Consider the following 27,946-nt stretch of genomic DNA (forward strand, 5'->3'; position numbering starts at 1 on the left):
TATGTGGCTCCTCACAAACTTCCCGAAGGCCCCCCTGATGAAGGTATACATTGCTAGAAGCTCAGAGATTTGGAAAAAATATCTTTTCCCATATAAATGTGCTTTCCTGTTTGTACCGATTCCTATAACCCTAAATGTAAAAATATTAATATCTTTAAAGTGCCTGAGGCTCTCAAAGAAGTTGTCCCTGAAAAGAAAGTGCATCCTCCCCAAAAGCCTGAAGCTGTCCTTGTCAAAGGTACATTGCTGACCTCTCTCAAAGGCGGGATAGGGAGGGCGACAGAAAGCACCATCTTGCTAGCCTGGGAAGTTCTTCTGATGTGTAAACGTAATTTCTGTCTGTGTCTATCCTTGTAACTCAAATGTAAATTTACTAATATCTTCAAAGTGCTGAGAGCTCCCCAAGAGGTTGTCCCTGAAAAGCAAGTGCCTTTGCTGCCTCCCAAAAAGCCAGAAGTCCCATCTGTTTCAGGTATTTGTCATGGATCTAGGTGTAAGAATATATAACTTATCTGCTCCTGAAAATACTTTTTTCCCCCGTGGTCTCATAACGCCTGATTGTAATTGTACTAATATCTTTTAAGTGCCAGAGGCTCCCAAAGAAGTTGTCCCTGAAAAGCAAGTGCCTTTGCTGCCTCCTAAAAAGCCAGAAGTCCCACCTGTTCCAGGTATTTGTCCCTGACCTTAGGTTTTAACAAAGCAGAACTTATTGGCTCTTGAAAATATTTTGTTCCAGCGGTCTTCCTAACTTTGGAATGTAATTTTACTAATATCTTTTAAGTGCCTGAGGCTCCTGAAGATATTGTCCCTGAAAAGAAAGTGCCTTTGATGCCTCCTAAAAAGCCAGAAGTCCCACCAGCTAAAGGTAGTCACCTCTGTGTCGCTCTTTGATGCTGTCCTCTTGTCTTGACTCTGTCTAATCATCAAAATACTAATATCTTTAAAGTACCCGAAGTGCCAAAGGCAGCAGTCTCAGAAAAGAAGGTGCCTGAAGCTATTCCTCCCAAACCGGAAAGTCCTCCCCCTGAAGGTAATGTCAAAGCTATCTATACCAGGGAGAAAAATAACAACTCTTTTAGCTAGAAAATTATATATACAAATACCACTCCATAAAAGGGATATCATTCTAAAGGAAAAAAGTCAGAAGTTTGCCAATATATCTTGGTGTATGATTACATAGTCATCAATTATTTTCACTTTTTCTAAACACAAATTACCAATATCTTTTAAGTGCCTGAGGTGCCGCCGCCAAAGGAAGCCGTCCCTGCAAAGAAAGTGCCTGTGTCTCCTCCTAAAAAGCCGGAAGCTCCACCTGCTAAAGGTATTTATCCTTCTGTGTTGTTTGTTGGTCTCCCTTTCAGGGACTGAGGAGAGCGTGTTTAGAAGTGTCCCCCTGTCTTCCAAATTGTATTGCTTGGGTAAATATGTTATCAACATTCCCCCTATTTATAGTTTCTAACTAAAACATACTAATATCTTCAAAGTTCCCGAAGCTCCTAAAGAAGTTGTACCTGAAAAGAAAGTGTCTGTGACTGTGCCCAAAAAAGCAGAAGCCCTGCCTGCTCAAGGTATTTATTCCCACCGCTCTGTTAAGAGGAAGAAAACGTTGTCTGGTACCCTTAACAATTATTACAGTCTATGCCTTCGCTATTCATAAATTCTAAAACTATTAACATCTTTTTAGTACTTGGAGCTACTCAAGAAGTTGCCCCAGAAAAGTTAATTCCCAAAGCACCATTCAAAACCCTAGAAGCCCCACCTGTCACAGGTATATGTTAGTCCTGACTTCATTTTGCAGAAGAAATATCTTTCATTCTTTTTTTTTAAATAAATTTTTATTAATGGTAATGGGATGACATTAATAAATCAGGGTACATATATTCAAAGAAGACATGTCTAGGTTATTTTGTCATTAAATTATGTTGCGTACCCCTCGCCCAAAGTCAGATTGTCCGCCACCCTCTATCTAGATCTCTGTGCCCCTCCCCCTCCCCCTAACTCTCTCCCTCCCTCCCTCCCATGTCCTCCCTCCCCCCACCCCTGGTAACCACCACACTCTTGTCCATGTCTCTTAGTCTCATTTTTATGTTCCACCAATGTATGGAATCATGTAGTTCTTGTTTTTTTCTGATTTACTTATTTCACTCCTTATAATGTTATCAAGATCCCACCATTTTGCTGTAAATGATCTGATGTCATCATTTCTTATGGCTGAGTAGTATTCCATAGTGTATATGTGCCACATCTTCTTTATCCAGTCTTTCATTCTTGAGAATAAGCTTCGGCCTTTCCTCTTCATTAACTTAAGTGTAAACGTACTAATATCTTTTAAGTGCCTGAAGCTCCCCAAGAAGTTGTCCCAGAAAAGAAAGTTCCCAAGGCACCACCCAAAAAACCGGAAGCCCCACCTGTCACAGGTATGTGTTAGCCCTGACGTCATTCTGCCAAAGAACTCTCTCTTCTTCTTCTGAAAACTCAGTCCACTGGTCTTTATTAACTTCAGCGTAAAACTACTAATATCTTTTAAGTGCCTGAAGCTCCTCAAGAAGTTGTCCCAGAAAAGAAAATTCCTAGGACACCACCAAAGAAACCAGAAGCCCCACCTGTTCCAGGTATTTTTCATGCTGTCCTTATTCTATAGAAATAAATAAATAAAAAACACAACTTTATTCTTGGCAATATCTTCAGTCCATCGACCTCATGAACCTAAGTGTAAACCACTAATATCTTTCAAGTGTCTGAAGCTCCGCCAGAGGCTGTCCCTGATCGGAAGGCACCACCAGTGGCACCTGCGCAACTGCCAGAAGTCCCACCTGTTACAGGTACTTACCGCTCACCTGAGACTTAGGAAGATATAACTCTTCCAATCTTAAAAATACTTTGTTCCAGAGGTCTCATCACTACTAAAAATAACTTTACTGGCCTGACCTGTGGTGGCGCAGTGGGATAAAGCGTCGACCTGGAACACTGAGGTCGCCGGTTCAAAACCTTGGGCTTGCCTGGTCAAGGCACATATGGGAGTTGATGCTTCCTGCTCCTCCCCCTTCTCTCTCTCTCTCTCTGTCTCTCTCTCTCACTCCTCTCTCTCTAAAAAAATCAATAAATAAAAAACAAAATGTTAAAAAAAAAATAACTTTACTAATATCTTTTAAGTGCCTGAGGCTCCCCAAGAAGTCGTCCCTGAAAAGAAAGTGCCTGTGGCGCCTCCTAAAAAGCCAGAAGTCCCCCCTGTTACAGGTATTTGTCCCTGATCCTAAGCTTTAAAAGACATAATTCTTCTGCTCTTGAAAATGTTTCCTTCCAGTTGTATCATAACTCCTGACTGTAATTTTACTAATATCTTATAAGTGCCTGAGGCTCCCCAAGAAGTTGCCCCTGAAAAGAAAGTGCCTGTGGCGCCTCCTAAAAAGGCCGAAGCCCCACCTGTTACAGGTACTTGCCATTGACCTTAGACTTGAGAAGATATGAGTCTTCTGCTCTTCAGATTACTTTGTTCCAGGGGTCTCAGAACTCCTGTTTCTAATTGTACTAATATCTTTTAAGTGCCTCATGCTCCCAAAGAAGTCCCTGAAAAGAAAAGGCCTTTGGCGCCTCCTAAAAAGTCCGAAGTCCCACCTGTTAAAGGTATTTGTCATGGGCCATTGGACTTTTTTGTTCTTGAAATTACTTAGTTCTAGCAGTCTCAGAACTCCTGTTTGTAATTGTACTAATATCTTTTAAGTGCCTGAGGCTCCCCAAGAAGTCCCTGAAAAGAAAGTGCCTTTGGCGCCTCCTAAAAAGCCAGAAGTCGCACCAGCTAAAGGTAGTGCCTATGTCTGACATTGTTCATTTTGCTGCGTTTAATACTGTTCCTTTGTCTTGACTCCGTCTAAACATCAAAATACTAATATCTTTAAAGTGCCCGAGGTGCCAAAGGCAGCAGTCCCAGTAAAGAAGGTGCCTGAAGCTATTCCTCCCAAACCGGAGAGTCCTCCTCCCCCTGAAGGTAATAATGAAATGATCCAAACCAGTGGTTTTTAAAAAGAAAAACTCTCTTCGTAGTGTGATAAACAACGTCTTGCAAAATATTTTATATTCTTTAGTCAAATCTGGTGTTAAAATGAGCTTGTGTCTTTAAAGTGTACGAGGAGCCTGAGGAAACAGTCTCTGAAGAGCCCCCCGAGGAAGCCGTGGAAGAGCCCGAGCCCGAGGCTCCGCCCCCAGGTACTGGGCCGCCTGCTGGACCCACGGCCTTAGCCAGTGCTCCCCGCCTTTGTCCTGTTCCTCACTCCTCTTCTCTTATTCTAAAATATAAATTCTAAAATCTTTAGTGACTGTGCCGCCTAAGAAACCTGTCCCAGAAAAGAAAGCACCTGCTGTCGTTGCCAAAAAACCCGAACCACCACCAGTGAAAGGTATATTTTCACTGCCCCCGACTTCCTACAAGAAGATATCTGTCTTTAAAAATCTTACATTTTACTGCTCTACTTCATGATTTCCGTGTGTCATTGAAACTATAAACTAAAAACTACTAATATCTTTTAAAGTGCCCAAAGTGCCCAAGGAAGTTGTTCCTGAAAAGAAAGTGCCCCCGGTGGTTCTCAAGAAACCGGAAGTCCCGCCTGCCAAAGGTACACATAGCGGTCACCATCCGATGGGGGTGGATGTAGCCTCCAACTCTTAACAAATGTTCTGTTCTGTGTAAATGTGATAAATGTTTACTAGCAATTCTTCATAATGTTAAAATACTAATATCTTTAAAGTGCCTGAAGTTCCAAAAGAAGTTGTTCCAGAAAAGAAAGTAGCTGTCCCCAAAAAGCCGGAAATCCCACCAGCAAAAGGTACATGTCAGTAATGAGATTCTACAGAAGTTCTCAGTCTTGGTCTCAAAAATCACTTATTATATGAAACTCTTTTGTTTGTCAAATCTCTTATATTCACATCTACAAACCTTATATTCTGGATGTTTAGGGTTTACTTTTTTTTTTAATAACATCACTGATTTAAAAAAAAACACTAATGTATCTAATGTGAGAATTGGAAGAGTTTACTAATGTGGTTTTGGTAATATTTATAGGCCACATTTTCCTTCTTTCTGTGCAGTTCCAAGAACAGATCATTGACCTTATTGTGAATTTTGTTCTTGGATCTGTCCCTGTGTTATCTGAACTACGTGTGAACTAGATGTGGTATAAATTTCATGTCCTTCCAAATACCCAGAAGTAAAACTAACTAATATCTTTAAAGTGCCAGAAGTGCCAAAGAAACCAGTCATAGAAGAGAAACCAGCTGTTCCTGTTCCCAAGAAGGTGGAGTCTCCTCCTCCAGAAGGTACATGTAAGACCACAATTGCCGCTGGTGCTATTTCTCACTTAAGCCTTGTTCTTCTTCTTTTTTCTAATTTAATATCTTTTGATCACTTTTTGTTCATTATTTGTCTTACTTCATCATTTTTAATTAGCTCCAATCTCAACTCTATTTTAAGTTATCAGTCAGTGGCAGCTACATAGGGCATTGTAACCCATATTAAACAACACTCTCCCGTGTACACAGGACGGGAGAACGGATTACTATGAAAAACATTAGACACCAAAAGGCTTTCTAAGCATTCACATCAATAGAAACAGAAGTCAGTAGAAATAAGATAGATTTCATCCTAACAAATAAGAGAAGATATTAATTGAAACAAGGAATTACAATTTAGTGTGTTCAGTGTTTGGGGTGATTTAGAACGTGGTTTCACACACTGAATTAAAATTAACTATATATTTAAAGTGTATGAAGAACCCGAGGAAATTGCTCCTGAAGAGGAAGCACCAGCTCCTGTTGTGGAAGAAGAGGAACCAGAAGCCCCACCACCGCCAGCAGGTACAAGCCAAGATCCTCTGTATGGGAAAATACATCATTTCATTTCTATGACATTTTATATCTTCCTTAAGGTAAAATGTCAGTCTTTAATCTCCTTACTTGCTATTTGACTACAAAAGTCATTCGCATATGAAACTTTGGTCCTACCAAATTTTACACTGTATTTAACAAAGAAATAGATGTGATTTTTAATTCATTCATTAGTATTGTTTTTCATTATGATCATCTGACTAAAAAAAAAAAAAATCCTATTTTTTAAGTAACTGAAGAGCCCAAGGAAATTGTTCCAGAGAAGAAAGTTCCTATCGTCAAAAAACCAGAAGCCCCACCTCCTAAAGGTACTTATAGTAAAAATCAGTCAATATTGACTTCATTTTCATGTCCTGTCTAAAATTTGACACTTTACTTATTCTGTATTGTATGGTATTGTGCGTTTAACTGTTACCCATATGTTATAGTGTTGAACAGGCTTGTCAAATTAATTTGTAAATATTGCATCTTGCAATGTTATATTATTAAATGCTACTAATATCTTTAAAGTACCTGCACTGGCAAAGAAAGTTGTCCCACCGAAGAAAGTCCCAATCGTTAAGAAGCCAGAAACACCAGAAATTCAAGGTATTCACATCATCATTGAAAGCATAATTTTTTTAAATTGTATTCTGACATCTTAAAGTGAAATCCAATAAATTGTCTTTGTTATTGCATAACTAGGGACAAAAAATGTCCTTATTAATTTTAATGCTGCTTCATGAATTATAGTCTTTATTCTTAACACTTTTAAATGTTTTTAAGTACTCTTTTTAAAATAAAACTAATATCTTCAAAGTGACTGACTTGCGCAAGAAACTTGTTCCAGTGAAGAAAGAACCTGTGCCTGTTACCAAAAGGCAAGAAGTCCGGCCGAAAAAAGGTACCTAGTAGTAAGAAACATTTCTGGTCCTCTAAACATTATCTGAGCATTTCAATAATGTTTCTTAGGGAAATAATACCGTAGTCTAAGTTTATGCAAAACTACATTTCACAGTAAAAAGAGGAAAATAATGAGGGTAAGGAGGGAAAATGAGACAGACAAAGCAGGAGAACAAAGATAAATGATATTCAGTTGTGCCATGACATGGTTACCTGTGGTTGAGAAGGATCTCCCCTCAGTCGATGTATAGGATAGCTCAATTCGGTGTACTTTGTTAAATTTTTTTATTAACAAGACACTGTATTAGAAAAGATAACATCTAATACTGTTTTCAAGCCATTTAAACCTGATGATAAGAACATCCAGCACAACCCTAACACAACACAGCTACAAAGTGAATGTAAATGACTATGGAAATACAAAGCAAGGAAAGGTCAATTTCAGGCACATCATCGAGGGGAAATATGTGGAAAAGATATAATATTAAGTTTGATGAATATTTACATGTAGCAACTGAGGAAATAGTATTCTAGGAAAAGGGAATATTATATCAAAGGCACTGAGTTAGAAGACTAGAAGTTCAGAGACTGTGAAAATAAGCATGTATCATTTGAGTATGGCTTGCTTGTGAGGTATATTTGAAAGATAAAGGCAGATACAAAGATGAGGATCATATTATATTTTGGAGTTCTTTGAATGTCAACATAAGGTGTATACTTTATTCTTTAAGCAATAGGAAGCTTCAAAAGTTCTGAAGCAGATGTATAATAAATAGGAGTTGAGCTTCAAAAAGATAACCAGCATCAGTTCAAGCTAGTGAAAGACAGTGATAATAGTAAGCAGCCATTGCAGTTATTTAAGGTCATTAAGAATTCAATGAGTTTAGTGGGGGTAGAAATGGAAAGAAGGAAGTTGAATTTGTGGGAGATGGAGATTAAATTGGTGTCTGTTATCAAAACAATTAGGGAAATGGAGTCCAAGATGATTGTAAGGGTTGAAGCCAGATGGCCATGAAGATGGTTCACTGGGTCCCTGAACTGATATTAAAAATAAGATAGTGAATATATTTTTCACTTTTCCTTTGTGGAAATTGGGAATGTACATGTGGAACTTAAGGAAAAAGATCAGTGTTAGAGACGCAGGTCTAGAAATCATCCATATGGAAATAAGAGTTGAGAGTGCAGGAGTGATTGTTCAAGGAACAGAATGTAGAGCCAATTTTTAAAAGCATCAAAGTCAGACCAGTGGAGAACACCTACAATTAAGGGTACACAGAAGAAAAGAAGCAAATAAAGAAGGCTGAGAAGACTCATTTATAAAATTAGGATGTCCAAATGGGTACCATCCTCCAAAAGTCTCTTCCCAGTGAAAGTTTTAAAAATGAAGTTCTTCACCTTGTATTCTTTGCCAGCTCTTTGCAGAATCTTGCAAGTTCTTTTAAATTCTTAATAGTAAACAAAATCAATATCTTTAAAGTGCCTGAAGTGCCCAAGGAAGTCATCCCTGAAATGGAAGTGTCCATTCCTCTCCCTGAAGAGCCAGAAGCTCCACCTATTCAAGGTACATGGCTTCTCTATAAATCTTGGAAAGATAACAATTGTCTTCATCATCTTTCTTTGGTTGTAGATGAGTCTTATGTATTTATCTGTTGTCTGCCTTTTTTTTTTATCAGGGTTGGGGGGAGACAGACAGAAAGGGACAGACCAGAAGGGAGAGAGATGTGAAGCATCAGTTCTTCATTTCAGCACTTCAGTTGTTTATTAATTGCTTTCCCATATGTGCCTTGACCGGCTCTAGCTGAGCCAGTGACCACTTTGCTCAAGCCAGTGACCATGGAGTCATGTCTATGAGCCAGTGACCCCACACTCATGCTGGTGAGCCCATGCTCAAGCTGGTGAGCCTGTCCTCAAGCCAGCAACCTTGGAGTTTTGAACCTGGGTCCTCAGGATCCCAGGCCAACACTCTATCCACTGCACCACCACCTGGTCAGGCTATCTGTTGTCTGTCTTAAGTAGTGAAGTTACTGATATTTTGGGGTCATTTGAAGAATATATTATAGAGTATAACAAAGTTGATATCTTGCAACTTAGCAGTTGCAATATTCTATTATGAATGCATTCTAAAATAAGATACTGTATTTTTTAAGTTGAAGAGTCTCCTGAGGAAGTAATATATGAAGAAAAGGCATCCATAACAATTGGTAGAAAAGTGACTCCCCCTGTTGAAGGTATATATATTAAAATATTTTTTTTAATATCTTGAAAGCTCTTGTTAGAAATATGGAAGTATTTATAGGTGAAATTCCTTCTTGACACTCCAGCATGTTTCATTTTTTGAATAGTTATGCTTCTTTGGAAGTGGAATTTGAGTTATTAATTTGATTATTCCTGGTATTAATTATAAATTCTGAAAATAACAAGGCAGAACTGGAAGAATTAATTGCATTGGATCCTTAAATGGTAACCCAATATTGAATTTTAAAAACCCACCTCATTTGCTATCAACATACATCCAAAAGTAGTTAATAGAAAGTTCAAGTATAAGAAAGTAGGAATCTTCTCCTTTTTTTCCTATATAAGTGAATATTCTGATTTGTATACTTTTATCTTTGTGACTATAATCTTTACATCTGTGTGAAATTTGTGTGGCTCTTTGTGAAGAACTTTACAATCTCACATCCTTTGTCAACATTCTTTAAAGAGCGTGAAATTGAAAGGTATATTAAGCCTGAAGAACCCGAGCCTGAACCACAGCCAGAAGAAGTACCAGTTCCAGGTATTCAATTAATTGGACTTAATCTTCATCATCATATCTTCATCTTGATATATATATAAATGTTATTCTACATGTATAGTAGGTCTCTGCACCTATATGTAAGATTTACTGTTTTAAATGTGCATCTGATTTGTATGTATCTATGTAATTTGTACCATCTACCTCACATAAATGTGGCTTCCGTGGTTGCTTTCTTTGTTGTTTTTAATTCTTTTGCTGTATTTCTCATTATCTGTGTCTTATGTTGATATTGTTATGTTTTATGTTGGACGCTGTTTTATGTTTTATGTTGGACACTAATATTCTGTATCCAAAAAACAAACATTTACATCACGTAAATTTACATTTTTACTGAATATACTATATATCTACATGCTAATTAATATGTACATATACTAACACTCCTGAAATACTCTTTTAAGAACCTGAACCTGAACCTGAAAAGAAGGGTATCGAGAAACCAAAATTCAAACCAAAGCCGCCAGCTCCTCCCCCCGCTCCACCTAAGGAAGACGTGAAGGAGAAAGCATTCCAACTTAAAGGTATAAAATGCCACTTCCAAAGTTTTTTTAACCTGCTATCCAGCTGTCTGAAGTGGTACTTGCAAGAACTTTTAAAAGTGTGTGCTTTCAGATGCGATCAAGCTGTGGTTTATGCCGCTCCAGTGCCTTGCCAGGCTGTGCCCGCTGCCCCGAATGTCAGAAAGCGCCTTTTGCGAGCTTCGTCCTAGACATCTGTCCAACTAACTTTTTTATGCCGAGTGCGGAGAAAGAGTTTTCTGATTTCAAAGCCTGATTGCTATGCATATCTTTGGGATCTTATGCATGTGAAATGTATGAGAAAAGTTTGCAATAGTATTTTTAATATTGCAGTAACAAATTTATGCAAAAGCCAAAACTTTGTTCTTAAAGAATTTCATGTGCTTTCAACTACAAGTAATATATTTATATCATCCAATAGCTAATATGTGCTTATATACCAAGAAAAGAAAGCGTATAAATGGCCTGTCACTGCTCCCCCACTTTTTTTTTGTAATTTAATAAAAGCCCAGTTGTATTCTGTGGTCATCCTCAACAGAGCCAGAGAGATTATGGATACATTTGATATCGAGCATTGCTTCTCATCGTTAAACTCCCCTTCATTCTTTTTCCATTTAAACTTTTCTTTGAATTGATGCAATATTACTTATTTTTAATAACATCTTTAAAAGCTGAAATAAACTAGCAAAAGCATATTATTCTTATTTTAATAAAATATTGTCTTTGTGGTGTCGTGAGATTTCCCAATCTAAAATTATCTGGATATAATCTTAGATGAACACTTTCTCCATACACACGTATGAAACCAGGATCTTCCAGAATAAGACTTGACTTCTAGTGATTCTTGCCCTTCTGCAGCCCGCCCGGCCAGTAGGAAGAACTCCTCAGCATTTTAGGTCAGATAGAGAAAAAGTAGGCACTTAAAAAGGCTACCCACGTGTTGATTGACTCCATGGGAACACGTACTTAAATAAATTTCTCTTAAAGTTTATACTCAAAGGAAATTTTCTTTTTCCTGAAAAAAAAAAAATTATGTTTCTTCTCAGCCAGACTTTAATTTACTATTCTGCTTTGGGATAAAACTGCAATCTGTTTTCATGGTTTGAATGCTTCTTGTGTGATCTGTGATGGCTGTTCTTGGCTGTTATTAATGCTTTTTTGGTTATAACCAAAGCTTGGTTATGATTCTTGGAGCAAGAGTTTAATAATTTTCTTTAGTCTAGTTGTATATACAAATAATAAAAGCAAGATCATATTCTTTAAAGCTGTTCCAAAGAAGAAAGTTCTTGAAAAGCCTGAGGTTCCAGAGAAAGTGGAGCTTACACCTGTAAAAGGTATTTCATTCTGGAAGATGCATTCTTATACAGCATACATTCTTCTGACTCTTTCTTCTTTATGCCTTCTAGAGTGTTCTCTTTTCAAAAAGAATTTTTAAATGATCACAGTAGTCTCTTTCATTTCTTGCATTTTTGTACCTTTTATGGTCCTGGCTCATGAGTGTTGCTTCCTTTGTCTCTCATCAATTTCATACATTATATGGATAGAAATTGTTTATCTTTGTTTCATCTACATGTCTTCTTGCAATTCCCTATAAAATGTTGCTGGTTAGCTGAAATTAATATAGGGATGCATCTTAGATTAAACTGCAGAGAGCTAGAAATGGAAAGCTTTGGGATTTCACCAGAACAGCAGTATGTTAGCCAGTGTTATAAGCACCAAAAGTAAGTCGTGTCTTCTTTCTATTAAGATGATTCATAGGAATTATCTCATGGCCTTCCTGCCACTTTCTTCTCCGTGACTCCCAGACGTTTTTTCAGGTGTACAGATCTCCTGTTTTACAGAAGTTTTATTATCACTGCATGTCATTTTTCAAAATATCTCTTTGAACAATACTTTTTTTCCCTCTAAACTTAGACCCTAAAGAAAAATAAATGAATCATGAAAGTCTAGGAAACATCTATTTAAAATAAGTTTCTAATTTTTTTAGTAAGTATAGTCGGGAGAAATTTTCTGTTGAAGTAATCAATGCATCCAGACCCAAAAGTTTGATAGGTCTTTGATTCACCCTGGAATTTTGGGAAATCACCAGTCTTAAATATGCATTTCCTGAAATAAAATAAAGATTACAAAATAATGTTACTATGGTACTAGCTGGTAAAGGATTACTATAAAGCCACTCAAATGACATTATAAAGCATTAAAATGACATGAAATAACATATATTGACTTTAAAAATAATAGCTATAATGGTGTGTGTTGCACCTGAGTCTCAAATGTCAATAAGATCTTAAAAATAAAATAATATGGAAAAACAAATGCACTGATATATTTTTATTATGTTCATTATTTAAGTAAAGTGTCTTATGCCATCCCAACTTAGATGCATGGTGGTTTCTCCAAGTTTGATCAAAGAAAATAGTTATACATTAAGAATAACTCTAAAATAGTGTGAAGGCTAGCACAAAATTAATGTTTGTGAAATTCTACTTAAAATACTTGGCAGAAGAAAATATTTAAAATGAAATAGTTACATGTTTGCCTTTTGTATGTTTAAATTTTTAAGTAAGAGTTAGGCACGGTTATCTTTGTCACATTAAAAAAAACTAATGAATTACGAATGTCTTGTCTAAAGCACCAAATGGGAACTTTTATAGAAATATCTAAGAAATTCAAATCGCATGTGAGTCAACAACTATAATGGTACATGATACAAATAATGTTTTAAATTAATTTTTAATCAACATCAATAGAGAGGGAAAATGGTTCAATAATCACCAAGTGTTTCTCTTTTTCCATTCCAATCCATGAGGGCTATCGTAGTGATAGGAGGTTGCTCTATGTAATAATATACCATGCCTGCTATTCACCAAAGATGCAAGAGAAAATTAATTTAGAATTCCTTTGGTTTCTTTTAGTCTAAATTCAAGAACATTTTTTTATTCATTGAAAATAAGCTCTAACACCAGCTTTCAAAATCAAAGGTTTCCTCACAAAGTTATAATTTTTTTCTTACGATGAGACCCTTTTTTAATTAATTTATTGTGCTAACCAAACTTATTGTGACAATCATTTTGCAATATTGCATATATCAAATCATCATGATGTACACCTTAAACTAATACAATGTTATATGTTAATTATATATTAATAAAACTGGAAAAGAAACAAAAAAAATCAATAGGTTCCTAATTTTAAGGTAGTATTATTTCAAAAAGGAGACATTAAGAAAGTTTACTTCTCTTCTTTTAGTAAAATGATTCTAACCCTTTCCCACCATCAAGGTCATATATCAGATCCCTTGGCTTTCTTTTCTCTGCAGTGGAGAAGATTGAATAGTGACACTAGTTTCTCCAGTATTATTTTAAAGTAATCAATGTTTGGGGAGATGCAGACATACCAATGTAGATTTGTACAGTCTACAATTGCAGAGTGAGACCAAGATGTCAAAAACCCTGTATTTGATGAAGAATTTATGAAGTTAATATAGAACATCTTCTATACACTCTTTTAAGATGGATATATTTGCCTATAGTTAATGCAATAGAATTTTATCACAAAGTTATACAAATGTTTGCAGATGAATGAACTTGAAGTATATTATTTGCTTTTAAGTTCTATGATACTTACATATGGCAAAAAGTATTGCTTATGCATTGTATATATAGTTAACTAGTTTTGAAAATGACATATTAAATGTTGAAATTTAGTATTTATATAAATTCACTTCAAAATTTGAAATTATATTCTTTTAAGTGCCTTCAGTTGAAAAGAAAGTTCGCAAATTACTTCCTGAACATAAACCTGAACCAAAGGAAGAAGTTGTTCTCAAAAGCGGTATAGTATTTTTCGACCATTATATCAGCTTTAGGTATATAAAAATGGACTTGAAAACTTTACAAATGTTTCTGTCCCTTGGTTTTCTATCAACTAGATCCCGATTTATCAAAATTTATTTGTAATGGTATTAAAATTAAGATTATAATTGTCATATCTGTTTACAAGAAGACAGAAATTTTGTAAGTGTTCACAGTATTTTAAAATGTATTTAATAGACATAACTAAATTGATAACACCCTAAACTAATATCAGTGACTATAGCTGTCATTTTCATAATCAAATGATAGAGTAAAATATACTAAACCTATTAAATACTCTAAATTACACCGAACTATTTAAACCTAAATTTTTCATATTCGGTTTTAAAGTATGACACATCACCACAACTAATAAATATTTTTTTAAAAACTGAACCTTTCTAGTATTTTATACTAATAAGATAATACAGAATTAAAAGCAAGATATTCAAATGAAGAATCAAGTTCTAACTTTGTCTTCACATAGAATTACTGATCTCTAGACTACATTTCTTTAGCTATCCCCCTTCAGTAAACTTTATACTTACTTAAATGTTCCTCTTCTCATTAAAATTACAGTATAAATTATGGTTAGAGTTTGTTGTTATTCAAATTATTCATTTTGTGTTTGGGTCATTACTGCCACAGACTTGTCTCTGACTAGACTATCGATATAAAGTAACTCTGAGTGCTGTTCTAAATTAACGTCACACCTTTTGATTGAAAAAGCTACACTTTTAGTGTGAATGCTAATTTTCCAGGGCACTAGGTCAGGTCACACGCTTTTCATTTTCTGTGCTTTGTATGTTATTTATGCTTGTTACGTTTATTCAACATCTACATTTGTCTGTCTTGGTTTACATATAAACCTTTTTGTCTTTTAAGTTCTAAGAAAGAGACCTGAAGAAGAAGAACCTAAAGTAGAACCTAAAAAAGTAGAAAAAATTAAAAAACCTACAGGTAGGAATCTCAGTAACAATCTGTGATATTATCTTTTAACAGAATGAACATTTAACAAAAGGTTTATCTTGTAAACATAAGTGGAGTTAGCTACAAACATGGCTTCATATCCCATCTGTGTTTTTCATTGTCTGCTTTCTTTAGAGACATTTTTGTAGTAATTCTCAAATCTCTTCATGTATTTCCCTGCACTTTATTGTTATGATTGCTTTGCTACTTAAGTTCTTTTAATAGAAATGGCTATGAAATCATCAGGTTGACTGCAGAATAACTTCATGGGAGGGTGTCAGCAAAAGTTTCTTAAAATTTGGGTTCTTTTAAGTGGGTTTTTTTTTAATCATTAGTTTATTATGAAAGGTTTATGTATTGGTAACTATTATGAAAGTGACTTGGAAAAGGAAGAAGTGGATGAAATAAGGAAAATTAAGGCAGAGTCAAAAAGAAATAGAAATTAATTGATAGAATATAGGTTTTTAATTTTTTTAATTTTTAATTGATTGATTTAGAGATATAAAAAGCCATCAGTTGAGTTTTTGAAAAACAATTTGATCTAGTTATTTCACATCGGTTGATTTCTAAGTATTACACTAACACTAGAAAATAACCTTATTATCTTAAAGTACCGGAACCACCTCCCAAAGCTGCTGAAGAGGCTGAAGCACCTCCAGCCACAGTCACAAAAGCAGAAAAGAAGATTCCTGAACCAGCAAAAGGTACAAACTTACTGACACTTTCTTTTTTTGTTTTTGTTGTTGTTGTTTTTATTTATTTATTTATTTTTTACAGAAACAGAGAGTCAGAGAGAGAGGGATAGACAGGGACAGACAGGAACAAAGAAATGAGAAGCATCAATCATTAGTTTTTCATTGCGCATTGCAACACCTTAATTGTTCATTGACTGCCTTCTCATACGTGCCTTGACCACAGGCCTTCAGCAGACTGAGTAACCCCTTGCTCGAGCCAGTGACCTTGGGCTCAAGCTGGTGAGCTTTGCTCAAACCAGATGAGCTCTCGCTCAAGCTGGCGGCTTCGGGGTCTCGAACCTGGGTCTTCCGCATCCCAGTCCGATGCTTTATCCACTGCGCCACCACCCGGTCAGGCGACACTTTCTTAATGGTTTCTAAAAATGCAAATATACATCATTTAAAATATCGTTACTCTGGCATTACGATTTGAATATGTGACCTTTAATCTGGTCAGTTTAACTGTCTTTACTGGGTCACTCTTATGTACAATTGGCTAATGACCATCCCCTTTTAAATAAATTACTAAGTTTTAAACACTTGGGAAAAATATATTTATGATCAGTGAGATGAACAACACCACCAAAACCAATAAAATTGCCTTCTAATATTTTCCAAGTATTTTGTTTAAAATACGAATGAACTTAGATTAAATTCTTGATTAGGTGAGTATGTATATCAATTTTAGTATCTTCCAAGACTTGTCTGCCTAATTTGGTTTGACTTTGTGAAAAACTTTAAAAATACTGTGTTAACCTGCTTAATTGTTGTGGACTTTCTAGTGCCTGAAATAAAGCCAGCAATACCTCTCCCTGGATCTGAACCCAAACCAAAGCTTGAACCAGGTGAGCAAGCTTATTCTCAATGCCAACAGCATATTTCTTCATGTTTTACATGAATAATGTGTAGTTTATAAGAAAATGTCAGTACACAGCAAATGATTTCTGTTGCAATGTATCATTACATTTTATTTAATATAATAGGAAATATAGAATATATTATTGTATTACATATGGATTATATCAGGGGTCAGGAACCTATGGCTCGCGAGCCAGATATGGCTCTTTTGATGGCTGCATCTGGCTCACAGACAAATCTTTAATAAGAAAAATAATAACATTAAAAATATAAAACATTCTCATGTATTACAATCTATTCATTCCTACCGCTCATGTTCATGGTTGCGGGTGGCTGGAGCCAATCACAGCTGTCCTCAGGGACAACAACAAATTTTTATTGGATAATGCATAACGTACATGGGTCATTGTATGGCTCTCACAGAATTACATTTTAAAATATGTGGCATTTATGGCTCTTTCAGCCAAAAAGTTTCCCGACCTCTGGATTATATTATAGTTAGAAAATATTCTCTGAAGAACTAGATATTTGAATATTTTCAAGTTACATCAGAAGAAGCAAATAAGCTACCAAAATAGGTTTTAGGAAGTGACAAACATATACAATAATGCAATGGATATCTTTTTACAGAAGTGAAAACAATCAAACCACCTCCTGTGGAGCCTGCTCCAACCCCTATCACTGCCCCTGTGACAGTACCAGTAGTTGGAAAGAAAGGTAATTTTTCTAGTTTTCTTGATTGTTTTGATGACTTAATAAAAGTACTCATGCTTAACTTTAAGTCCTCATTATGTTGAAACCAGGTTTCATTTCAACTGTGGGGATTCATAAATTCTTTTTTTTAGAAATTTTATTTATTGATTTTAGAAAAGAGGGAAAGCAATTATGAGAATCAACTGGTAATTGCTTCACTTTAGTTTTCATTGATTGCTTCTTGTATATGCCTTGACTGGGCAAACCCAGAGTTTCCAACCAGTGACCTCAGTGTTCCAGGTTGACGTTCTATCCACTGCACCACCACTGGCAAGGCAATATAAATTCTTGATTAATCTTTTTTCATCTGATATCTTTTACCACCCAATTTCTCACCTAATGGTTCATATTGTTTTGATTGGAATGTACATCCCAGTGTTGCACCACTTCCTTATATGCTTTTGAGAGTAAGTAATGAATATGTTCAAGGTTGATTAAAACTAAGGAGACAGACAGACATTTCCTAAGGACATACATACAGCCTGACCTGTGGTGGCACAGTGGATAAAGCATCAACCTCGAACACTGAGGTCGCTGGTTCGAAACCTTGGGTTTGCCTGGTCAAGGCACATAAGGGAGGTGATACTCCCTACCCCTTCCTCCTCCCCCATTTATTTATCTATCATCTGTCTCTCCTCTCTCATATGAATAAAGTCTTTTTTAAAAAACAAAGAAAGAAAAAGACATGCATACAGAAATCCTATGGAGCCTCAGATTTCCCATGTTCCCTGCAGGAATCATTTCTCTCTCTCTCTTTTTTTTTTTAAGTAAGAAAGACAATGACAGAGAAAAGGAGACAGAAAGCGAGGGACAGAGAGAGACAGACAGACAGGAAGGGAGAGAGATGAGAAGCATCATTTCTCATTGTGGCACTTTAGCTGTTCATTGATTGCTTTCTCATATGTGCTTTGACCGGGGGAATCCAGCAGAGTGAGTGACCCATTGCTCAAACCAGCGACCTTGGGCTTCAAGCCAGGGACAATAGGTGATGTCTATGAGCCCATGCTCAAGTCAGAAACCTGCACTCAAGCTGGTGAGCCCACACTCAAGTCAAATGAGCCCACACTCAAGCTGGTGATCTCAGAGTTTTGAACCTGGGTCCTCTGCATCCCAGTCCAACACTCTATCCACTGTGGTGCCACCTGGTCACATTCATTTCTCATTTCTTAAAATGAAATATTGAGATAATGAAAATGTACTGAAGATGGACAGTGTTGAGGGTGTAATAACATTGTGAATGTACTTAATGGAACTAAATTGCATATTTAAAAATGGTTAAAATGGTAAATTTTATGGTAGATATATTTTACCACAATAAAAAAAAAGACTGCATAGCTCAGCCTTGAAATCTATATAAGAATTTAGATCAGTAATAATTTTCTTTTTTTTTTTTTAAGTGAGAGAAAAGAGCTAGTGAGACTCTCACATACACCCTGAGATCCACCCAGCAACCCCTGTCTGGAGCCAATGCTCAAATCAACTGAGCTATTCTTAGTGCCTGAGTCTGACACTTGAGCAACCGAGCTATCCTCAGCACCTAGGGCTGACGCTTGAACCAATCAAGACCCTGGCTGTAATAGAGGAAGAGGGAGAGAGGAGGAGAGGGAGAGGTAGAGAAGCAAATGGTCATTTCTTCTCCTGTGTGCCCTGACTGGGAATCAAACCCGGAATGTCCATACATCAGGCCGACACTCTATCTACTGAGTCAGCCAGCCAGGACTAATTTTCTTAAATGTACTAAGTGACATAATGATCTCAGGTACAAACTTAAAGTGCTATTAGTAATTCATTACTTAAATGATAATCTCAAAACCAGATTTAATGTGTTTTGATCATTGATAAATACTCATTTTAATTATTTGATCTTTGAGTAATAACTAACTTTCTTTACATTTTAATTTCTTAGTATGTAAATTAAGAATAATTATTATATTTTCCCTGTTGGATTACTGAGAGCAGTAAATAAATATATATGAAGCACTTAGCACAGTGCCTGGCACATAGTAAGCCCTATAGAAATGTTTGGGGTTTTATTGTTATTTAATGAAATGATACAGTACGTTATATGCTTTGGCTATAGCATAATTTTAACATTTATTTTAATATAGTTTGTCACTGATGTTTATGATTTGGACATTATTCTTATTTTTAAAATTTATAATTTCAATGTGATACCTTCTATTAGTTCAGAAAAAATGGCAACTGTCATTGAGTCAATTAATTATGTATAAAAATAAAGCTTTTCTTGCATTCTCAGAGGCTGAAGCTGGAAAACTGGTTCTACAGTTTATACCCCCAGGCATTAATAACTGAATTAAATTCTAAATATAGGAACCTCCTCTCTTATCCTTTAGTTTGTTGTATAAATAGGGGAAATCTTCAAAGGAATCAATATATATGTGGCCCATAGACCTTTTTTCCCCCTAAATCTTGCCTGCATTTGTCTGCCCATTTTTTTAAAAAAAAAAGCCTTTAGGTGACTTTTAGTTTATTTCCCTTTTTCCTACACTGACTCCTTGTTGACAAAAACATATCCTTGGTTCACATAACCAGCACATAAGAAAACATATACAATACTTTGCATAGCTAGGTAAGAGTAGACTCTTCCTCACAAGGCAAGAGTGAGCCTTGTAGAAATGAAAGAAGAATAAAGGCACTTGCTGAAAATAATTTTTTAATCCTAAATATGTTGGCAATTTAGCTTAGTCACATTGTCTTCAGAATATGCCTCTTGGAAATATCAAAAATATCTGTTAGAAATGTCTATTCTTGGCCCTGGCTGGGTTGCTCAGTGGATAGAGTGTTGTCCCAGCATGCCAATGTTGTGGGTTCAATGCCAGGCCAGGGTACATATGAAAAGCAATCAGTGAATGAATAACTAAATGGAACAATTAAGTGGAACAAAGAGTTGATGCTTCTCCCCCTCTCTCCGTCTTCCCCTTTCTCTCTCAGTTTTTTTCTATTTCTGAAATTGACTAAGGAAGTTACTCTCTCTCTTCCTCTGTCTCTCAAATCAATGGATTCATTTTTAAAAAGAAAAAAATGTCTATTTTCTGTAGAAGTCATATAAATAAAAGCAATTTCCCTTTATGTGTTAATATTTATAATAAAGAACATGATTCTTCTCACAGGTTTACTAAGTATGAAATGAGTCTGAGAATTGTTTAAATGTTGAGTTTTCTTTTTTATTTCAGAGGCCAAAACACCTAAAGAGGAAGCCGCCAAGCCGAAAGGTCCTATCAAAGGTAAAATTCATTTCCCTGTAACCTGAATTGTACACTATCACTCTGGGAAAGTTTTTGTTCAAGGGTAATTTTACATTCAATGAGAAAAGTTTTTCAAAATATATAAAGATCTTTGCTATTCCTTTTCTTTTTTCAAGTGAGAGGAGGGGAGATAGAGATAGACTCCTGCATGCACCCTGCAACCCCCATCTAGGGCCGATGCTTGAATCAACCAAGCCATCCTCAGCACCCGGAGCCAATGCTTGAACTAATCGAGCCACTGGCTACCAAAGGGGAAGAGAGAAAGAAGGAGGATAGGGAGGGGGAGAACAGCAAATGGTCACTTCTCCTGTATGACCTGATCAAGAAACGAACCTAGGAAGTCCATAACCAGGCTGACACTCTCTATCCACTGAGCCAACTGGCCAGGGCTATCTTTGCTGTTCCTAACTGACTCTGCTAGAGCTAGTACGTATGTCTTCTGATATTTCAAACAATACACCTCTAATATTATCCAAGCAGGTACTATATATATAGCCAACTATATTTTAGTATAATGAACCCCATACATTCTTAGCTTCATTCTTCATATACATGATAGTTATACATGACCAATAAAATAATTACATATTATTCTGGACATTATTTGGGTTGAAAACTTGAGGAAATGAAGAGCATTTGTTATTCACAGATTTCTCATGCTATTTTATATTCCCATCTGGAAGAAGGCAGTATGTTGAATTAACCTTTCAATCACATAGCCTTTCATTTTCTGTTTTGTCTTCTAATTGTTCTATCACTGGTTTCATCCAGCAAGGAGCCAAATATGCACTTTCTGACCCTTCTGGAAATCCCAAACCAATTTTTAATTTTATTTTGTTTAGGTGTAGCCAAAAAGACACCTTCTCCAATAGAAGCTGACAGGAAAAAGTTGAGACCAGGAAGTGGTGGAGAGAAGCCACCTGATGAGGCCCCATTCACCTACCAGCTGAAGGCTGTGCCGCTCAAGTTTGTCAAAGAAATCAAAGATATTGTCCTGACAGAAGCAGAGTCAGTTGGCTCTTCTGCAATCTTTGAATGTTTAGTCTCCCCCTCCACTGCAATTACAACCTGGATGAAAGATGGCAGCAGTATCCGTGAGAGCCCAAAGCACAGATTCATCGCGGATGGTAAAGACAGAAAGCTGCATATCATTGACGTTCAACTTTCCGATGCTGGCGAATACACCTGTGTTTTACGTTTGGGAAATAAAGAAAAGACTTCCACGGCTAAACTGATTGTAGAAGGTAATTTCTAGTCTTCTTTCTATGACCCATATTCAACTTTACTACAGTAAATCTCAGTACCCATTCTTCTTGTAATTTTATTTATTTATTTATTTATTTATTTATTTAGTATTTTTCCAGTTAGAAGCAGGGAGGTAGTCAGACAGACAACCGCATGCACCCAACCAGGATCCACCTGGCATGCCCACCAGGGTGAGATGCTCTGCCCATCTGGGATGTTGCTCCATTGTGGCCAGAGCCATTCTAGTGCCTAAGGCGGAAGCCATGGAGCTGTCCTCAGTGCCTGGGCCAACTTTGCTCCAATGGAGCCTTGGCTGCAGGAAGGGAAGAGAGAGACAGAGAGGAAGGAGAGGGGGAAGGGCAGAGAAGCAGATGGGTGCTTCTCCTGTGTGCCCTGACCAGGAATTGAATCTAGGACTTCCACATGCTGGACTGATGTCTATTGCTGAGCCAACTAGCTAGGGCCTTTTCCTGTAATTTTAAACAAAACCTCCTAGGGAATTTCTAAATCTTATTTCATTGAAAATATCATATGTATTAAAATGTCTTTGCTGAAATTCTCCACAGAACTTCCTGTGCGTTTTGTGAAAACACTTGAAGAGGAAGTCACAGTGGTCAAAGGGCAGCCATTGTACCTGAGCTGTGAGTTAAACAAAGAACGTGATGTGGTCTGGAGGAAGGACGGGAAGATTGTGGTGGAGAAACCTGGCAAAATTGTGCCGGGCGTCATTGGCTTGATGCGGGCCCTAACCATCAATGACACAGATGACTTCGATGCTGGAACATACACAGTTACTGTGGAAAATGCCAACAACCTGGAATGTTCGTCCTGCGTAAAAGTAGTAGGTTAGTATTTCACTGGGAAATTTTGTTCTGCTTATTACTATACTAAGAAAATGGAAGAGAGAGAATTTTATTTTCCATTATCAGAATGTCAGCTGTCTTATACTGTAAGAGGGGGGATATCAATATCTCATAGCAGATTAATTATGTCTAGTTTTGAATTTTTTTTTCCTATAAGGAAGTTACGTATATTACTTGTTCAGATCATCGTCATTTTTCTGACCTCGTTTTCATACAGAAATCATTCGAGACTGGCTGGTGAAACCCATACGAGATCAGCATGTGAAACCCAAGGGGACCGCTGTTTTCACCTGTCATATAGCAAGGGACACTCCAAACATCAAGTGGTTCAAAGGATATGATGAAATCCCCTGGGAACCGACCGACAAGACTGAGATAGTGAAAGAGGGAAATTATGTACACCTCAAAATTAAGAATGCTGTGCCAGAAGATATTGATGAGTATGCCGTGGAAATTGAAGGGAAAAGATACCCCGCAAAGCTAACCCTTGGAGGTATAAAAATCTTTCACCTTTTATTCTAAAAGATAAGTTTTGTGTGTGCATAAGGCAAAATAACACACCTCAAAAAACCTGAAAGCGAAGTATGTATTGTTAGGCATGTTTAAAGCATTATGGTTTTTCATCCTTGACCAATACAGAGCGTGAAGTTGAATTGCTTAAACCAATAGAGGATGTTACTGTTTATGAGAAAGAAAGTGCAAGCTTTGATGCAGAAATCTCAGAGGAAGACATTCCTGGACAATGGAAACTGAAGGGAGAACTCCTAAGACCCTCGCCTGTGAGTAATTTCCCATTTTATGTTGTCAGGCATGTAAAATAACTGTGTTCTCTATTCAGGTTTGACATTCAGATTTGGCTCAATAACAATAGAGTTACTTCAGGCTTCTTAAGTCTCAGAAAGGGGGAGAAATTTAATGCACTCTTTGTAGACCACTAGGACAATTTTAAAAATATTTATGATGAGACATTTTTACTTGCATTTATTAGTAGTAATTTTAAAAACTCTATAGAAATCTGTATCTGAAACACTTCTCCTCCAGGGAATTTATCTCATTTGAATGCTAACTAAAAACTATTGTTTTTTCAGACCTGTGACATCAAAGCAGAAGGTGGGAAACGTTTCTTAACTTTGCACAAAGTCAAGCTGGACCAAGCTGGGGAAGTTCTTTACCAGGCACTTAATGCTGTTACAACTGCCATTCTGACAGTGAAAGGTATATAGGTTTTTAGAACTCAAGGAGTGGGTCCAACTTCATTTCATGTCCCTCAGCATTCTGGAAAATCTCATTCTTATTGTTTGTTTTCAGAAATTGAACTTGACTTTGCTGTGCCCCTGAAGGATGTCACTGTTCCAGAAAAGCGACAGGCTCGGTTTGAATGTGTCCTCACTAGAGAGGCAAACGTTATATGGTCAAAAGGACCTGATATAATCAAGTCATCTGACAAGTTTGACATCATTGTTGATGGAAAGAAACACATTCTTGTTATCAATGACTCTCAATTTGATGACGAAGGGGTCTATACTGCTGAGGTGGAAGGCAAGAAGACCTCAGCACAGTTATTTGTTACAGGTAAGAGTTGATGAGATCAGGCTATAACATCCCATATTTAGGCACATAAATATATAACTTGAAAGATAGATCACCAAGTTCTACTAGCTATAAGTGACAATTAGCACGCCTACTTTGCTTCTACATTGCCACTGAAAACAACCTCCTGAATTTGTTTTAAATGAAGGGTAGCACCACTGGAAAATGTGAATATATAAATGTCATGTGAAATCTTTTTAACTTGGGTAGATTAGAATAAAATATTTCTGAAAGTAAAGTACTTTTCTCAGTATAGTATCCCTGTTTGCATTGCAGGTATAAGATTGAAATTCATATCGCCTCTTGAAGATCAAACAGTGAAAGAAGGTCAAACAGCAACTTTTGTTTGTGAACTTTCTCATGAAAAAATGCATGTGGTCTGGTTCAAAAATGATGCCAAACTTCACACAAGCAGAACTGTGCTCATCTCATCTGAGGGCAAGACTCACAAATTGGAAATAAGAGAAGTGACATTGGATGATATATCCCAGATACGAGCTCAAGTAAAGGATCTAAAGTCCACAGCAAACCTAAAGGTCTTAGGTAAATATGACCAAGTGTAACAAAATAGCCAGTTTTTAGATGGTGGGAGTGGGTAGTACTTAAATACTTTGACACCTGTTAACACTTTAATAAATGATCTGTTTCACCTTCTGATTATCTGCTGAATGGCTTTTACAGAGGCTGATCCCTATTTCACTGTGAAATTACATGACAAGACTGGCGTCGAAAAGGATGAGGTTATTCTGAAGTGTGAAGTGAGCAAAGATGTGCCGGTGAAATGGTTCAAAGATGGCGAAGAGATTGTACCTTCACCCAAACACTCCATCAAGTCAGATGGCCTGCGCCGCATCTTAAAAATCAAAAAGGCAGAACTTAGTGATAAAGGCGAATACATGTGTGACTGTGGCACAGACAAGACAACAGCAAACGTTACTGTTGAGGGTGAGTTGCTCAAAACTTCTAAATTCACCCCACTTGAACATTCAGCTTATTTTTTCCAGCAATCTAACAAACCTTGGGATAATTTCAGCTCGACTAATAAAAGTGGAAAAACCCCTGTATGGAGTAGAATTGTTTGTCGGTGAAACAGCTCGCTTTGAGATTGAACTTTCTGAACCAGATGTCCATGGCGAATGGATGTTAAAAGGAGAGCCTTTAACTGTATCCCCTGTAAGTCTAGATTAACTGATCGCACACAAGAGTGGGTTGGCTTGGTTATTTAGGGTGAAAAAAGACACACTTATGGTGTGAAATCTCTTGATTTGTTAGAATAACCATCATCTTTTTTCTTTCCTTCTAACCCTCATTCCAAAGGACTGTGAGATCATTGAAGATGGGAAGAAGCATGTTCTGGTCCTTTATAACTGTCAGCTAGATATGACAGGAGAGGTGACCTTCCAAGCTGCCAATGCTAAATCCGCAGCCAATCTGAAAGTGAAAGGTATGCTCGGCCTGTCAGCCATTCTTGTTTGTTTGTTTGTTTGTTTCTTTGTTGCAAGACTGCCTATGAGATTCTGAATTGATGGGGTCATGAATGCAAGCATATTCTGGCTTCATCCACACCACCTTTTCTTTCAGAACTGCCACTCATCTTCATCACACCTCTCAGTGACGTTAAAGTCTTTGAGAAAGATGAGGCTAAGTTTGAGTGTGAAGTATCCAGGGAGCCCAAAACCTTCCGTTGGCTGAAAGGAACCCAGGAAATCACAGGTGATGACAGATTTGAGCTTTTAAAGGATGGCACTAAACATTCAATGGTGATCAAATCAGCTGCTTTTGAAGATGAAGCAAAATACATCTTTGAAGCTGAAGACAAGCACACCAGTGGCAAACTAATCATTGAAGGTAAATATTTTTATCAGTTAGATCATTTTTAATTTAATTTTTTTTGTTTTTATTTTTATATTTCCCCCTTAAAGGACTAGAATGAATGAACTGGCTTTTTTCTTGATAGGAATCCGGCTCAAATTCCTCACTCCACTCAAGGATGTGACAGCCAAAGAGAGAGAAAGTGCTGTGTTTACTGTGGAGCTGTCTCATGATAACATCCCAGTTAGCTGGTTCAAGAACGACCAGCGTCTGCATACCAGCAAGGTGGTCGCAATGCACGATGAAGGGAAAACTCATTCAATCACATTCAAAGACCTCACTCTTGACGATACCTCTCAGATTAAAGTAGAAGCTATGGGAATAAGTTCAGAAGCTAAACTCACTGTGCTTGGTAAGTGCTCTTTCAATTTAATTTTATTGTACTAAGTTTAGCAGAAGTTTATGAAGTATCTAGTACAGGGGGTCCTCAGGTTACAACAGTCTCAACATATGACATTTCAAGTTTACAATGCTCATTCCCATAAAAACTGTAAAAATTGAGACATGAGTATTTAGGCTTACACAGTTAGTGGCGTACTTATGGACTACATGAGCAAATTAGTTTGGTTGTGTGCGGCGGAAGAATACGCAGTAACGCATAATATGAATGAGGGAGTTGGCGTCCCCAGGACACTTACCTACACCATTTGGACTGTTAACAGTGCGAGATTTCTGTTTGTATTAGACTAGGATGTGTTTTGACTTGCACCAAAATTCGGGTTATGTCACTGTTGTAAAAACGGAACTGTGTCGTAACCAAGGACCCCTGTATTTAAAATAGTCTTCCAAGTGTTATATTACATGAAATCAGCCCCTATTCTTAAGAAATTATTATATATGTTATCAAGATTGTTTCTAAACTATTTTTCCTAAAATATTAAGATTTAGGCCCTGGCCGGTTGGCTCAGCGGTAGAGCGTCGGCCTGGAGTGTGGGGGGACCCGGGTTCGATTCCCGGCCAGGGCACATAGGAGAAGGGTCCATTTGCTTCTCCACCCCCACCCCCTCCTTCCTCTCTGTCTCTCTCTTCCCCTCCCGCAGCCAAGGCTCCATTGGAGCAAAGATGGCCTGGGCGCTGGGGATGGCTCCTTGGCCTCTGCCCCATGCGCTAGAGTGGCTCTGGTCACGGCAGAGTGACGCCCCGGAGGGGCAGAGCATCGCCCCCTGGTGGGCAGAGCATCGCCCCCTGGGCATGCCGGGTGGATCCCGGTTGGGCGCATGCGGGAGTCTGTCTGACTGTCTCTCCCCGTTTCCAGCTTCAGAAAAATACAAAAAAAAAAAAAAAAGATTTAAAGTAATAAACTATTATGTTGAGTGAAATAAGCCAGGCAGAGAAAGAAAAATATCATATGACCTCATTCATTTGAGGAATCCAAGGAATAATGAAAACTGAGGAATGGAATTGAGACAAAGGAGGGATCAAAGGGACCAGAGGAAAAGAGGACAGAGGGAAAGGGGATGATAGGATGGGATAAACCTGAAGGGAAGGGGGGAGGGTGCTGTAGGGTGAGGGGCGGGGGAGATGTTGAGGGGAATAAGGGGGAAGGGGGAGGCATTCAGGGTGACCCTAGAGTCTATGTAAACATAATTAAATAAAAAAATTTTTAATAAAAAGATTTAAAATAATAAAGACTTGGGCCTCCAAAATAGCCAGTCAAAATCAGAATTAAAACTCTCCATTAATAATTGAGCCCTATCATGTTTAATAGAAGAATATGTATATTTCCTATTTCATCACTCTATCAAAATTATTTCATAAAAAATGCTTTTTCAAGTTTCTAATAAGAGAGAAAACACAGTACTTACATTAATAAATGTCATTATTTTTATCCCCTTAATATCAAGCAGATTACATATGAAGTCTGACAT

The 27,946-nt window shown here is 37.1% G+C and overlaps 1 protein-coding gene across 1 annotated transcript in view; it reads left to right on the plus strand.

Moving 5' to 3' along the window:
- TTN (titin) overlaps positions 1-27,946 on the plus strand; it is a 284,943-nt gene that overhangs the window by 149,873 nt on the left and 107,124 nt on the right. The window contains exons 153-188 of the mRNA XM_066233115.1: positions 585-668; positions 782-865; positions 947-1,030; positions 2,334-2,417; positions 3,154-3,237; positions 3,349-3,432; positions 3,544-3,624; positions 3,722-3,802; positions 3,899-3,985; positions 4,120-4,203; positions 4,311-4,394; positions 4,527-4,610; positions 4,743-4,820; positions 5,227-5,310; positions 5,755-5,847; positions 6,108-6,185; positions 9,958-10,077; positions 11,340-11,408; positions 13,828-13,908; positions 14,814-14,888; positions 15,509-15,601; positions 16,414-16,476; positions 17,120-17,206; positions 20,437-20,487; positions 21,351-21,752; positions 22,320-22,598; positions 22,834-23,109; positions 23,256-23,395; positions 23,705-23,831; positions 23,925-24,188; positions 24,483-24,749; positions 24,888-25,151; positions 25,240-25,379; positions 25,524-25,650; positions 25,788-26,054; positions 26,164-26,430. Coding sequence (XP_066089212.1) covers positions 585-668; positions 782-865; positions 947-1,030; positions 2,334-2,417; positions 3,154-3,237; positions 3,349-3,432; positions 3,544-3,624; positions 3,722-3,802; positions 3,899-3,985; positions 4,120-4,203; positions 4,311-4,394; positions 4,527-4,610; positions 4,743-4,820; positions 5,227-5,310; positions 5,755-5,847; positions 6,108-6,185; positions 9,958-10,077; positions 11,340-11,408; positions 13,828-13,908; positions 14,814-14,888; positions 15,509-15,601; positions 16,414-16,476; positions 17,120-17,206; positions 20,437-20,487; positions 21,351-21,752; positions 22,320-22,598; positions 22,834-23,109; positions 23,256-23,395; positions 23,705-23,831; positions 23,925-24,188; positions 24,483-24,749; positions 24,888-25,151; positions 25,240-25,379; positions 25,524-25,650; positions 25,788-26,054; positions 26,164-26,430 — 4,797 coding nt within the window. The remainder of the gene's footprint in view (positions 1-584; positions 669-781; positions 866-946; positions 1,031-2,333; positions 2,418-3,153; positions 3,238-3,348; positions 3,433-3,543; positions 3,625-3,721; positions 3,803-3,898; positions 3,986-4,119; positions 4,204-4,310; positions 4,395-4,526; positions 4,611-4,742; positions 4,821-5,226; positions 5,311-5,754; positions 5,848-6,107; positions 6,186-9,957; positions 10,078-11,339; positions 11,409-13,827; positions 13,909-14,813; positions 14,889-15,508; positions 15,602-16,413; positions 16,477-17,119; positions 17,207-20,436; positions 20,488-21,350; positions 21,753-22,319; positions 22,599-22,833; positions 23,110-23,255; positions 23,396-23,704; positions 23,832-23,924; positions 24,189-24,482; positions 24,750-24,887; positions 25,152-25,239; positions 25,380-25,523; positions 25,651-25,787; positions 26,055-26,163; positions 26,431-27,946) is intronic.

Source organism: Saccopteryx bilineata, chromosome 5 (assembly GCF_036850765.1).
Source record: "Saccopteryx bilineata isolate mSacBil1 chromosome 5, mSacBil1_pri_phased_curated, whole genome shotgun sequence".
Lineage (NCBI taxonomy): Eukaryota > Metazoa > Chordata > Mammalia > Chiroptera > Emballonuridae > Saccopteryx > Saccopteryx bilineata.